The sequence below is a fragment of the Anomaloglossus baeobatrachus genome, chromosome 3, assembly GCF_048569485.1.
Source record: "Anomaloglossus baeobatrachus isolate aAnoBae1 chromosome 3, aAnoBae1.hap1, whole genome shotgun sequence".
Taxonomy (NCBI): Eukaryota; Metazoa; Chordata; class Amphibia; order Anura; family Aromobatidae; genus Anomaloglossus; species Anomaloglossus baeobatrachus.
The window spans coordinates 458336514-458351671 of NC_134355.1; the positions used below are offsets into that span (position 1 = coordinate 458336514).

The 15158-nt window shown below is 47.7% G+C and overlaps 1 protein-coding gene across 12 annotated transcripts in view; it reads left to right on the forward strand.

The window, feature by feature from the left end:
• Positions 1-15158, forward strand: part of OPA1 (OPA1 mitochondrial dynamin like GTPase) — a 296183-nt gene that overhangs the window by 75380 nt on the left and 205645 nt on the right. For 7 of the 12 annotated variants that reach the window (XM_075340498.1, XM_075340499.1, XM_075340501.1 and 4 more), the window contains 3 exons: positions 4431-4541; positions 5056-5109; positions 10111-10215. In XM_075340498.1, the coding sequence (XP_075196613.1) occupies positions 4431-4541; positions 5056-5109; positions 10111-10215 (270 nt within the window). The remainder of the gene's footprint in view (positions 1-4430; positions 4542-5055; positions 5110-10110; positions 10216-15158) is intronic. The other 5 variants (XM_075340503.1, XM_075340504.1, XM_075340510.1 and 2 more) reach the window with 1 other exon arrangement.

Sequence of the window (15158 nt, forward strand, 5' to 3'; positions counted from 1 at the left end):
TCCTGTTGCTCTCCGAAAGATCAGGTCATCCTTGCCTTTATTGATGTAATATGCTTCTTTAATTAAAGAATCAATGTCTAAATTCATATTCAAAGGAGGCTTAAATGTTCTGGGGGTATTCAACTACTTCCCAAGCCTCTGCCTCCCTAACTGTACATCATGTCCAGCCCCATCTTCCCCTGCTCGACTGACAGCTCACTGGCTTGACTACACAGCGGGCTATCGGTCAGCTGAGAAAAGTCGGGCTGGAGATGGGGGCAGCCACTTTAGCCTCATTTGTATATGAATGAAAACTGCATTTTTTTTCAATATCGTAGCAACAGATTGTAAGTATGTAGATGCATTGTTTTGGTTTTTTTTTTTCAAAGAGCAACATGACCATATAAACAGTTTGGGGTGAGGGGTTGAGAGGTATGGATCATTCCGACATTCTCCTTAGGTTGAAAGAATCTGTTCAGCCCCATTAATGCATGTATGTGTACATTCATGGTTGTGTATATTTAACATGTTCTAGTATAGCAAATGGGGTTTGTTTGTTTTGTTTTTTTTTTTTTTACTTTTCAATCATTCTATGCCGATTTGTTTGCCGTGGTCATGAAATGTTCCTTGTGACACCTAATTTGTAATGACAGCAGCCTTGATTTACATTTTGCTAATCCCAATCTATCTAGCAGATTGTTTGCGTGTTCTTGGTGAGGGGATTTCCAACACAAAGTGGGAACAGTTCCTTAGTATTTTGCCTATGCTCAGACCTTTTCCATCCTGCGCTCCTTCTGTGGTGACAGATTTGCATGCCTGTGACAAACCACAAAACAAACTAAAACCAAAATCCATTAATACTGTATTGTTCCAGAAATGTTATATTTTATTCACTTTGCACCCTGCCTGCAATCCTAGCACTCATCCACAGGTTATGACCTATAAATCCCAAACTCTTGCCTGGTCTGATGAAGCAACTCTCAGGTTCTGTAGTCTGTTGGGGATTGAGAGGGGAGCTGAACATTTGCTTGAAGTTGCCTTTAACTCCCCTAATACCGAGATATTATCATATTAGACAAATGTGCTACAACTAGGAATGAGCAGACCCGTGGATGTTCTGCTTTAGCCAGACTTGGTTAACCGTTTTTGGTTCAGTACCCAAACTTGATCCCGAAATCTATATAAGTTGGGACCCAAACTTTGGTGGTGTAAAATGGTCGTAGTAAGGGTTAGAGGGCTGCAAAAGAAAGCAAAATGGGGGTATGAGTAGGACATTTGTCTTGCAAGCAAATGTGGATTGAAAATAAATTTTAAAAAATTACGTTAGGTTCCCCCTATTTTTTGATAGCCTATGCAGGAAAGGCAGACTGCTGGGGGCTGGCGTTATCAGGCTGGGAAGGCCCATGGTTATTTGACCCTTTCCAGCCTAAAAATAGCAGCTTGCAGCCGCTCCAGGGGTGGCGCGTCAATTAGATGCGTCAATCTTGACGCTTTGCCCGGCTCTTACCGATTGTCCTTGTGTAGTAGCAAACGGGGCAATACTTTTGGGGTTGATGTTAGCTGTCAATTCGCAGCTGACATCAGTCACAGGGATTAGTAATTGAGAGGCATCTATCAGACACCCCCCCCCCCATTTCTAACCCGTTAAGAGTACAGTTAAAAAATACACAGAGAAAAAACATAATTTATTTGGATAAAGACTCCCCCCTCACTTCCTCGTTCACCAAGTTATTAATTAAAAAGAAACCCTCGAAGTTGCAACCTAATCCACTGGTGTAATGTTCCATAACATCCGTCGAATCCTATGGAGCCTTGTTCGGAGAACTAGGCTTCATATGTCACTTGTGGTCAGTGGCAGGCACGGAATTTCTCACACTCCTAAGAAACACATTAATGGATGCACAATTTCAGTGGTGGCTGCAGGCTGCTATTTTTCGGCTGGGAAAAGCCAGATAACCATGCGCCTTCCCAGCCTGATAATAATAGTCACCAACTGTCTTTACCAACTTTTGTGCTTTACCTTGACTGGTCATCAAAAATAAGGAGGACCACACGTTATTTTTGTATTATTTATTTTGCTCACAGCAGTGTCCAGACATCTTCCCCATCTCAAATTGCTTGTTGGTTGGCAGCGCTGCAGCCTGTCAACGAACTGTGACACGAACTTTCGGTACGAACCTCGAACTTTACTGTTCGGGTTCACTCCTCTCTAGCTACAACTAGTAATGACTTGTTATTACGTAATATATGTCATAGCATTATGAAGGAGCAAAGTCTGTCTGACCTTTCTGGACCCGTTATCGATTTCCTAGAACAAACTGGCAGCAGGGCCTAGTTAAACACACTGACGCTGTGTTTTTTCACCTTGCCTCCCTCCTTACACAGTTCAGGGACTTTAACTCAACTCTCTGAAGTTCTACTGATACCACTTTGACAGCAATGCTGCTATGCAGGAATAAAGTTGAAGGGGTAGTGGCACCCTTTTTTAAGAGGTTGCTGGGTTTTCCAATAGTCCGTTCCTCACTGATCAGGTAATGACGTACAGCTGGTGAAATATGCATCTGACGTGTAACCAAATTTGTAAGTAAATATATTTGTAAAGGTGCTATTGACATGAATTTCTCACCAGTTGTCCGTAACATCCCATCCAATCCACACATGCAAAGAAATCAAACTATAGGTGTCCATAAATTTACTGTGTATTAATTACAAATGACACAGGAAAATTATTACACAAGTCTTTGTTGGTGATGACCACTTTAAGACTCCTCCTGTATGAACAAATTAGTCGCATGCATTGCTTTGAGGGAATTGTGGCCCATTCTTCCACACAAACACTCTTCAAATCCAGAAGGTCTCCTGGGCTCCTTCTATGAACTCTGAGCTTTAGTTCCTTCCATAAATTTTCTGTTGGATTAAGGTCAGGTGACTGGCTGGGCCATACTGGCAGCTTTATTTTATTTCTCTAAAACCAGTTGGGAGTTTCCTTGGCTGTGTCTTTGGAATCATGGTCTTTTTGAAATGTCCACTCTCGTTTCATCTTAATCATCCTTGTGGATGGCAGCAGATTTTTATCAAGAATGTCTCAGTACATTTGTCCTTTCATTCTTCCTTCAATTGAATAAAGTTTGCAAGTGCTACATGCTCAAAAACATCCCCACACCATGAAGTTTCCACCTCCATACCTAACTGTTGGTATGGTGGTTTTGTGGTGATATGCTGTCCCTTTTTTCCCCCACATCTGTTACGTAGTATGGCATCCAAAGAGTTTAATTTTGGTCTCATCTGACCTAATTGTATTCTCCCAGTATTGCACAGGCTTGTCTAAATGTTGTCGAGCAAACATTAAACGTGCTTGAACAGATATTTTGTTCCGCAATGGAGTCTTGTGTAGTGAGTGTGCATAAAGTCTACAAGTTGACTTCTGTATTGTGATGCCAACAGTACTCACTGGAATCTTCAGCAGTTTAAAAGTTCTTCTGTAAACCACGTCATCAGTATGTTTATGCAACAATTATGTTGTGAAGGTCTTGAGACCACTCAATGCTTTTACCCATCATGAGATGTTTCTTGTGTGGTACCTTAGCATTGAGACTCCTTTTTATAGGCCATCAGTTGAAACAGCTGATATTTATTTTTCACTAAATGGCAGAATTGCTTTCTAATTACTCGATTTCAGCTGCTGTCATGACTTTTCGTGGGTTTTTGCCCCTCTATCTTCAGGTATTCAATACTTTTTTCCCTGTGTCATTTCTCATACACATTAATTTACGGATATCTATGGTTTGATTTCTTTGCCCATGTGGAATGGATGGGTTGTTACCGATATCTGGCGAGAAATTCATGTCATTAGCAATTTTTTTTTACTTAGAAAATTGGTAACATGTTAAATATTTGTCACCTGCTGTGTATTAGTGTGGTGATGAATGGCAGATAAAAGGCACTGTAACTTCTGTTGCACCAAACGTGGGTGGTATGCTATAGAAATTGGGCCTTAAAAATTTGGCAACAGATAACATTGTGTCATGCGTCTCTCTGGTCTGCAGAAGGGATAACACAGTGGGGGAGATTTACTATACAAACTCTCCAGAATTATGGTGCATTTTATGTCAAAATATACAATTGGCTTTGGTGCTTTAGGGGGATAAGTTGCTTCAAAACTAGGTTTATTTGCCATTCTGGAGTTCGACAAAACTGGGCAAGAGTTGCACTGGTGGCCACATTTAGCTTTATTTTTATCTTTGATTTGCAAATTATTGCAAATGTCTTCTCTCGCCTTTCTAGAATAGTTTATCGTATACATTACGCTTTGTGCTTGTGTGTCCATTTTGCTTCTTTACATTTGTCTGTCATTTTGCTTTGGTTTACACACCTATTTTATTTTGCGCCCGTCACCGTTTTTGTCCCCCACCTTCACCCCGTCTCTATCTCTCTCTGTAAACTCATGGCAGGGTTTGCTTGGTGAACTCATTCTTTTACAAGAGCAGCTCAAGCAGCATGAAGAGGAGGCACGCAGGGCAGCTGGCAACATTAACACGGGCAACTCACAGCAGAAGCGCAAGGTGATGGGTTTTAGGACATTGGATGCAATGTACAAGTCTTAGGCTAGCACTACACTGCGACTAGTGCCACATCTTCAATGTAATATGTCATCCCTCTAATTTCTACATTTCGGTTTATTTTATTTGTAGTCAGTCAGTATGTAATATAAAGGAGACTTTTATTTTTATAAAAACAAAGTCTTCATAGTTGACACCGCTATTGCATGGGCCATAATATTTTAGGCCAAGCCTGTGTGCATAGTATCTCCATGGCTCTGTTCACTCATGGCTTTTTAGCAGTGGTTTCTTTTCTTGCAGCAAAAATCTTCACTTTTGGCAGTAAAAATGTTGCATATTTTCTGCGGAAGAAAAAAAAACTATTGTAAAAACGCCACATGTGAATATAGCCTACAGTCTCATCTAGATCTTTCCTACTCCACAAAGATCTAGAAGAATTTTGGAGCATTTAGATGTGTATTGCTTATTTGATAACAATTACAATCCTAATGTTAATGTCACAACTTTGCCATTAAAGGCTACAGACAAGGAGAAAGTTGATCAACTTCAAGAAGAACTTTTGCAAACTCAGGTGGGTTGTGACTTTAGCTACACTAACTTATAAAACTTGTGACTTTAAATATGCTGGAATTTCAAAGCGCAAAACACATGCAGAGGCGTCTGTCAATGGCTTACTCCAGTCTACCCATACATGCACGCTTTGCCGGATGGGCAAATATATAGGAGGTTAGGGAAGAGCTGGTTGAATGGAAATGGTGGTCATATGCATCTGTCTTTGTCTCTTAGCAAATGTCACAAACTTTTGCTAGAGCTAAGCAGATAAATATCTTGTGTAAAGTGGAGAAGGTTATGGAGTGGAGAACACAGATTACAAATGAAGGGGAGAATCACATATCTTGTATGTATCAATGTGGATAGGGTCATGAGAAATCAGGGCAGGATCTGTAGGGGTAGCATTCATGCAACCAGCATTGTTGTATGGAGAGAAGAGAACCACTGCCATAATCTGGTGGACCACTAACAGTGAACACACACATAGTGTCGGTATCGGCACAGGGCAGAGGAGATGACCTAAGATGGTATCTATATATATAATTGCCTTAGTCTGTCTGTCTGTCTTGCTCCAAAATTGTGTCCTTACGGTGACACAAAGCTGATTTGCCGCTGGGCTCGCCATGGCCCCGCCCCCCCGCACGGATTGGCCGCTCGCCCAGGCTGCGCCCCTACACGGATTGGCCGGCAGCTCGCCCAGGCTCCGTCCCCCCACAGATTGGCCTCTCGCCCCGGCACCCTGCAGGCATTGGCAACTCGGCCACACCCCGCCCCCCTCATGCAATGCACGCTAGCTCTGGCCCCGCCCCCCCACGCATTCCCCGAACCGACGCTGTCACGGAGCCACGACTCCCAGGTGAGTACTGTACCCCCGGGAGCCCACATCAGCGTACGCCGCCAAACCAGCCGACACATACCCTCGCATTGCTGGGGCTGGCCGGCGTATGCTGGTGTGGGCTCCCGTGCGAGCGGGGGACGAGATACGCTGGTAACCATGGTAGCATAGTTACCAGCGCATCAAGGTCCTGCAGCGGCGGAACATACACACACGCACACACATAACAGCACACACACACACATCAGATCACACTCACTCTCACACACACCTCACACACACATCACATCGCATCCACACACTCACAACATCCTGGGATATCGCTTGCTTCTCGGCGGCGATACTGTGCTGTGAGCTTCCAGGACCTGCCGGAGGATCACATGGCCAGAAGCATGTGGTATCTCCGGATGTTGTGAGTGTGAGCGCGAATGTGCAATATCGTCAATGTGTGTGTGCGTGAGTGTATGCGATCAGGTGTGTGTGTGTGTGTGAGTGTATGCGATCGGATCTGTGAGTGTTGGCAGAGGAGCACGGCGTGCTGGAGGAGGCTGGGAGGAGAGAGGCTGATCCTGGGGAAGGCTGGGATGGGGAGGCTGAGAGAAGAGAGGCTGATGCTGGGGGAGGCTGAGGCTGGGGTAGGCTGGGAGGAGAGAGGCTGATGCTGGGAGGAGAGAGGCTGATGCTGGGAGGAGAGAGGCTGATGCTGGGAGGAGAGAGGCTGATGCTGGGAGGAGAGAGGCTGATGCTGGGAGGAGAGAGGCTGATGCTGGGAGGAGAGAGGCTGATGCTGGGAGGAGAGAGGCTGATGCTGGGAGGAGAGAGGCTGATGCTGGGAGGAGAGAGGCTGATGCTGGGAGGAGAGAGGCTGATGCTGGGGGGGAGGCTGAGGCTGGGGTAGGCTGGGAGGAGAGAGGCTGATGCTGGGAGGAGAGAGGCTGATGCTGGGAGGAGAGAGGCTGATGCTGGGGACAGAAAAGGCTGATGCTGGGAGGAGAGGGGCTGGGGTAGGCTGGGAGGAGAGAGGCTGATGCTGGGAGGAGAGAGGCTGATGCTGGGAGGAGAGAGGCTGATGCTGGGGACAGAGAGGCTGATGCTGGGGACAGAGAGGCTGATGCTGGGGACAGAGAGGCTGATGCTGGGGACAGAGAGGCTGATGCTGGGGACAGAGAGGCTGATGCTGCGGGTAGAGAGGCTGATGCTGCGGGTAGAGAGGCTGATGCTGCGGGTAGAGAGGCTGATGCTGCGGGTAGAGAAGCTGATGCTGCGGGTAGAGAAGCTGATGCTGCGGGTAGAGAGGCTGATGCTGCGGGTAGAGAGGCTGATGCTGCGGGTAGAGAGGCTGATGCTGCGGGTAGAGAGGCTGATGCTGCGGGTAGAGAGGCTGATGCTGCGGGTAGAGAGGCTGATGCTGCGGGTAGAGAGGCTGATGCTGCGGGTAGAGAGGCTGATGCTGCGGGTAGAGAGGCTGATGCTGCGGGTAGAGAGGCTGATGCTGCGGGTAGAGAGGCTGATGCTGCGGGTAGAGAGGCTGATGCTGGTGCAGCATGGGGGATGGAGCACGATGGGGAGTGCGCAGCATGGCGGATGAAGCACGTTTGGGAGTGCGCTGCATGGGGGATGGAGCACGATGGCGAGTGCGCTGCATGGGGGATGGAGCACGATGGGAAGTGCACACCTCCCCCCAACACACACACACACACACACACACACACACACACCACACACACACACTAGGAACCACAAACAACTGCCCTACACAGACACCCACACACACAGACAACGCTGCACACACAAATATACGCACATACCGCACAACACACACATTGCACAAAACATACCTCCCCCCAAAACACACCACACACACAAACCGCGCAACACACACACAACGCTACAGACACACAGCGCTCCACAAACAACGCAACACACATACAACACCGCTCTCACCCCCGCCACACCCAGACAACACCCAGAACATGTACAGCGCCCTACACAAACACTTGGTAACTACACACAACATCATCTATATATATATATAACAAAAATCATACATGAACTACACAATACGTAAATTCTAGAATACCCGATGCGTAGAATCGGGCCACCTTCTAGTATTATATAATAGGTCTGCATTAGAAAGGGAAAAAGCTACAGGAATTAATCTGTGATAGTTCTTGAGAACTAGTGAAAGCAACAGCTTTCTGGAATCCCAAAACTTACATATAATGATTTGATAGGTCTTCTTCACCCAAATGTGTTTTTTTTTTTATTGTTTTTTAGATGGCCGTAGATTCTCTCATTCGAGAGAATTGGGTTGGTTATGTAAATGACACCCTGATCAAACTGTGATCAGAGTTTGACCCGAGTGTCATCATCGTGTGATCAAATTCTCTCAGATGAGAGAATCGGAGCACCAGTGTGGAGAGCACCAGTGAAGAACAAAATTTCTCCATCTTCACCATTCTCAATGTGTGGAAATCGGACTGCTCTCTGATTGTCATCGGACTGCGCTCAGATGTCATTGAATGCATTTGTGGTCTGAGTGCGATGCACAAAATATTGGATCACACTCGGACCAATGTTTGCCTAAGAGGTGACTCAAGTGCCAAAGTTTGATCCAATATTTGGGTCACTCTTGGTAATGCAAGTCTTTTGGGTGTGTCGAAATCATTAAACTGCAGTCTTGATTTCTGCGGACTTATAAGCTGTTTTTAGCTCAGGCACTGGTTGGATGTAAACAGTCAACAACGGAACCAGAACATCATAGGCTTGTACACTTTGTACATTTGTTTCCTCGAGGACTGGATAGTCAGTTAAAAATAGCTAAGCCACTAGTCTTCATATCGTCACAGCTTGTCAATATTTAAACAAGTGATCAATTCAAGAAATGTATCATAATATCATGTGCTTAATGTGTCCAAATTTTTTGCCAAGCGTAAAAAGGAATGTGTCAAAATGACCCACCCTTGTGTTTGTGTTGCTCCCTGTAAAATTATCATACACAACTTTTCTTATGGTATCTGTTGCTCCCGGACTGAAAAATTGGTTTCTTTCATATGCTAATGAGGTTTAAATTTACATTTTAATCAAAAGATCTTAGAATAAAAATAAGTTGTGTTAAAAAAAAAAAAATGTTCCTGTGCGGAGATAATCTTGGAAATGTGCCCCTGCTATGTGCTGTGTAATGGCCGTGTCTGACCGTACAGGGACATGGTCTGATCATACCACATCTCCTGGGCAGAGGAGGATGCAAAAGAGTAGACAGACATCACAGCACGGGATCGCAGATGATTTTTTTTCTTTAAGATAAAACTTGTATAAAAGCAGGCAGGGAAATGTTTTACCTTGTAGAAAAAAATGATCTGTAATACCATGCTGTAACGTTTATATACTGTCCAGGTGTGGTATGATCAGATTATGTTCCTGCATGGTCAGACACAGCCATTGCACAGTACATAGCATGATCAGGGCATTTCCCAAGCCTCTGCCTGTGTGATCCACTTTCCTCTACTCGCCTAATAACTCACTGGTTGTGTATTCACGGCAGAGAAGTGTGAAGCAAAGGAAGGTGGACTGGCCAGGGAATAAAGTCGGGGAGGCAGAGGGTCAGCACTGTTTTGATGCTTTCTGGGAATTTGAGCCTTATTTTCATGACGAAAAGCAGTAATTTTTCATTTCAAGAGTAAACGGCACAACTGAAGGTGTGAATGTAATGATCTTTCATAAAAAAACATGACCATATAAACAGTTTGTCGGGGGAATCATTCAGTGCCCTTTAACATTTATTTAGGTTTTACTTGTGGTTGGTGGCTTTGACTGTGTTTTCATGTTTGACTGATCTGGGAAAAATGTTTTGAGATTCTACTAAGACTGAATGAAAATCTCATCTCATACTTACTCTCAATCATTTCTTTCCTACTTCAGTACAGTCTGACATAGTGATGTGATTTCTGATTTCCGGAGAATATTAATTAGGACAAGTTATGACTTCTTTGTTCACTGCCTCTTCAGAACCTATATCTGTATAGATGTTGAATTCTGGCGAATATTCCTAATGACAAAACAAAAAGTAGAAAGGGTTGATGTTTGATGTTTTCTAGTTTTATAGAATGCAGGTTCTCTCACATATCACTTGTAGGTTATGTCACAGACACTTCTAATTTTTTTTATATTATTTTTATGGTTTAGTTAAAATACCAGCGGATTCTTGAACGTCTCGAGAAAGAAAACAAAGATCTAAGGAAATTGGTGCTTCAAAGAGATGATAAAGGCATTCATCAAAGGAAACTTAAGGTAATGTAAATGAGACTTATACAGTATATGGTAGTTATTGCACACAGTCACTTATGTTAGATACATTTCTTTATCGTTCCTTATGGGAGACCCAAACCATGGGGTGTATGCTACTGCCCCCGGAGGACACACAAAGTTACTACACTCAAAAACGTGTAGCTCCTCCCTCCTAGCATATACACCCCCTGCTAGCCAGATCTAGCCAGTTTCTTGCTTTGTGTCAGGAGGATCACACACACACATGCATTCTCTTTTGATTTTTCATTTTTTCTAAAGATTTGGAAGAAAAGCGGGTCCACTGGACTCCCGGCATGTCCCTTCTCACCCCCCTGGCGGCGGTGCTGTTAAGGTTGACTTCAGGGCAGGAGCCCTTCATGCCGTGCTCCTTCACCATCCCTTAGTGGCTCTGGCTTGAAGTTGGAGCCAACACGGTTCTCACTGCCTTGCAGGAGACCGGCCTCCATCCGCAGCCCTTGTGCAGGACCCTGCTGGAAGGAGCACTGGACCCCCACCCCACCAGGGACTGGGCCCTGCGTCTCAAAGCTAAGTATAGAGACGTTATTCAGAGGGTCCTTCTGCAATGTGGGGCACTTTTTATTGTGGGGGACAGTGATGCTTGATAATGCTGCTTTTACTTTGTTTCCGGCCGGTTCCACGGTTTGTTACTGGGAACCGCGCCGATGATGCCTGATTCTCGGCCGCATGTATAACTCTAGGCCCCGGCTTCAGCCGCGGCCTAGTTTCGTTTTCGTTCCCCTGCATGTCAGCATGCAGGGGGACACTGCAGAGCCGGCCGCTCTGCACAGGGGAGGACGCTCCTTTTTGAGGAGATGATTCCCTCCCCTGTACATCTCCTTCGCCCTCCGATTCGCGCTCCTGGGTTAACCCCCGCCCCCCCCCTCACTCTGGCGCCATTTTCTCAGCGTCTCAGTACTCTGGTCGGCGCTGGCTGCTCTGCAGTGCAGAGGGAGTGAATATCTGGCTGGGGGTCCAGGCCTGGAATCCGGAGGGCACTCATATAGTGGCCTGATAAGTCACATCCTCTGGTTGTGCACTTTTATTTACTCTCAGGGCATTCTGAAGGAGTTAATTCTTTATCATAGAATCTCCTCCTCAGCAGCATGTCTCATACTAGGAGCAAAGCTCCAAGGCTGTACACTACATGTTCTGCATGTAAGCTCATATTGCCTGAACCGACACACTGTAACGGTTCTTATGTGGTGGATAGTGGCAAGATGCCTCAGCCGGGATTCTCCCCAGGCTGAACCTCTGTCTTGGGTATTCTAGCCATTCTAGACAGAGTCCCCCACCTCTGCAGCATGTCACAGAGCGAGACTGCAGGCTGTTTTTTATTATCCACTGCAGGTAGTCTCGTACGGCCTTACCGAGCTCATAACATGGGAGCTCATTCATGGTCCCTCCAGCTGCTCCGGTTTCGGTGGCTGACCCCCGTAGGAATCCTATTCCAGGGGTCGGCTGTCCCGGCATCTGCTGAGCATGCAGCCCCCTTCTCAGGGGCGTTTTTCTGCTTCGCTCAGCAAAGCTCACAAGGGACTCTCCTTCTGGGACCCCGTCCTCCTGACAGGGAGACGCAGGGTCCCCTGTCCTCCCCGTCCCGCAGCTCCGATTACGAGCTGACTCGCTGGACGAGGAGGATGTCTCTACCACGGGCTCGGACGCTACTTGATGTACATTGATCCATCCGTAGGTGACGCAGATGCGAATGATTGGATTTCGTCCATTATTCTTGTACTGGACCTCCATCCGCCTGATCAGGGAAGTGTTCCCCGCTGGCAGAAATGCATCAGTATGCCTTTAACATGACGAGGAGTGTGTTCTTTAACCACTCCAGTTTCAGCCCGCCGCGTCCAAGCCCATAGCCTATCCTGCAGACCCCACAGCGGAGTTCTGCTGCCTGTCTCCCCCTCCCATCTGAGGTGGTCTAGGAGTGTACTCATTCACCAAGGGTAGCCACTCCGGTATCTGGACTTCAGCCCGGATAGTTGTGTCAGTGGCTGACGGCACCTCTATATGGATCCTACGGTACATTAATGTTGTACTGGACCTCAATCCGCCGGTGTTACCTTTTCTAGGTGAACACAACGTGTGTTCCTTAACCTCTCCAGTTTTCAGGCCCCTGTGACCAAGCCCAGGGACCGCTCTGACAGTCGCTTCCCATGAAGCGTGATTCTGAGGACTGGATTTCTCCTGTCCACCAATGGTGGTCAAGTAGTGGGCTCATTCACCTTAGGTGGCTCAGCCCGGGCCGTTATGTCAGTGGCTGATGGCTCCTCACTTACGGTTCTGCGGTCCGCCCGGTTGTCCTTTGGGCCAAGTTCGGTATGGGGACGGCAGGAGCTTCGTTCTCCTCAGCTTACAGCAGTGCGTTTTTTTTGTACCTTCTCTGCTTCTCTGGAGGAGATGCATTCTCTCACAGGGACTCTATGTCAAAACGGTTGCCTGAACTTCCAGACTCAGTTCTTTCATCCTATACCAGATCTGCCATGCTGGACGCCGCACGGCGGTGATCTGGGCTACCTTCCTTGCTATCCGCAAGCTCCTGTGGCTTCGGATTTCGAAGGCAGATGCCTCTATGGAGGTTCCCTGCTGGGCTCCCCCTTGGTGGGACCAGTTTCCTCGGAACCAACTGAGTGAAATTAAGGAAGCTCTTGGCGGGGAGTATTCTTCCTTGCCACGAACCTAAATCAGGGAACCTGTCCAGGACAGGAATCAGTTGAGGTTTCGGTGGTTTCCGTTCCTCCATCTGGTCGTCCTCTAGCTCAGCCTAGGTTCATAGAACCAAATAGCTCGAAGCTGCGTCTTCAGAAGGCCGCAGGAGATGCTGTCACTGAGTCAGCTTCCTCCGAGCTATTTAGCCACGCCAACAACCTCCTCGGTCGGTGGCAGGCTCTCTCCACGTGGCGACGTAGGGTTCTAACACGTCTCCGTTCAGTGGGGGCGAGATTATATCTCCCTTGGCTACAGGATGGATTTCTGTCCACCCGCAAACAGATTTTCTCTGTCATCTCCTCCCTGCTCCAAGGCCGCCGCCTTCTCACAGGCCGTGGCATTTCTGGCAGGCCGATGGAGTAATTGTACCGGTTCCCGTCTGGGAACGGTTCTGAGATTTTTGCGTAAATCTATTCCTAGTCCCCGAAGAGGGCGGTGCCTTCCGACCTGGATCTTTAGCTTTTTAAGCATAGCCAGGTGTGGCGTTTTCACATTGAGTCTTGGTTTTGTTCCGTGTGTTTTTTTCACCGGATCAATCAAGACCCCAAGGCGATTCCCTAGCAACCATCGGCATCAGAGATGCCTATCGGCAGGAGTCAATCGCAGTTTCACACCAGCGTTGACTACGTTTTGACAATCGGAGTGGTCCAATCGTGGCTCTTCCCTTGGGGTTAGCCAAGGCCCCTCGAGTATTCTCATTGGGGCAGCTGTGATCAGGGTCCTGCCCCCCTAGGGGTTGGCAGTCATTTTTAGCCCTGGACGGCCTTCTTGTCGGGGTTTCATCCAGTGCTGACTCTTAGCAGAGTGCTTCGCTCACTCTCGCCACTCTGACCTATCGGGTGGCTTGTCTTCTGTCCAAGTCCACTCTGACTTCGAACCAGAGGTTCTCAGGGCGTCAATGGAAGCGGTTCCTTGCCCAGTTTTTCCTGCGTCCTCTGAGACTGGATGTTTTCCGCTGTACAAGCGAACTCATTCCTCCCACGGGGTGGTGGCTTCGCCACAGACCAGGGGCTCGTTTCAGTGGTGGCTTCGGCCACTCTGTCTCAGGGGCGCTCCTTTTCTGGCCCGTTCCGGGTAATCCTCACCAGGATAGCCTATCCGCCTTGGGAGCGGTATATCTCCATCGTGGAGCGCAGGGCGCTTGGACTCTGTCCGAATCAGCCCTCTGGATCAATGTGCTGGAATTCAGGGCTGTATTTCTTGCTCTCTAAGCCTTCACCATCTGTGGGCGGCTAGGCACATTCAAGTCCAGTCGGACAACGTGATAGCGTTTTCCTACACCAGCTTCCAGGGCGGGACACTCAGCCGCCTGGCAATCATGGCGGCTCAACATCCTTCAGTGGACAAGGGACTCCTAGTCCACCGTATCCGCAGTCCACATCCTAGATGTGAAAACTACGAGGCAGGCTATTTCAGCTGTCCTACCGTGGTCCACAATCCTCAGGTTTTGCGGTAGACACACTGGTTCATGTTTGATCCCAGCTTTGTCTCTTTACGAATCTCACCCTCTACCTCTTGTCCAGCGTCCTGTGCAAGATCGGTACAGGGGGCCGTCGGGTCATTCTTCCAGACTGACCTAAGCAGGCTTCGTACTCTGACCTGCTCCTTCTGTCCGTTGGGTTGCCTTCGCATCTTCCGGACCGTTCAGACCTTTTCTCAAGAGGTCCGGTTTTTCCCCGTCAGAATTCTGGATTCTCAGATTGACGGCGTAGCTCTTGAGTCCTGGGTCTTAGCGACTTCTGATATCCTTCCTGAAGTCATCTCCACTTTGACTCGAGCTCCAAAGTGTCCTTTGACCTTTTTTGGCCTTGCCGACCCTCCTGTCCCTTCCACAGTCCGGTCTACAGCTAGGACTATCCCTCATTAAGGGACAGGTCTCGGCTCTGTCAGTATGTGCCAGCGGCGTATCGTCCGGCTGGCTCCGGTGCGCTCCTTTTAAGGGCGCATCTCACATCATTCCGCCTTCCGGCGGCCTATGGAGACCTCGGACCTTAATCCGGTCCTCACGGTTCCCGGTAACCCCCCTTTGCGCCGTCTTCGGGAGGTTTCTTTGTTGTGTCTTTCACAGAAAGTAGTCTTTCTAGTGGCTATAATTTCCCGCCAGAGAGTTCTGGCTGCGCTCCCTCGGAGTCACCCCCTTTTTTGGTCTTTTGCATCAAGACAAGGTGGTCTTCATCCGACTCCAGACTTTTTCCCTAAGGCGGTTACTGCTT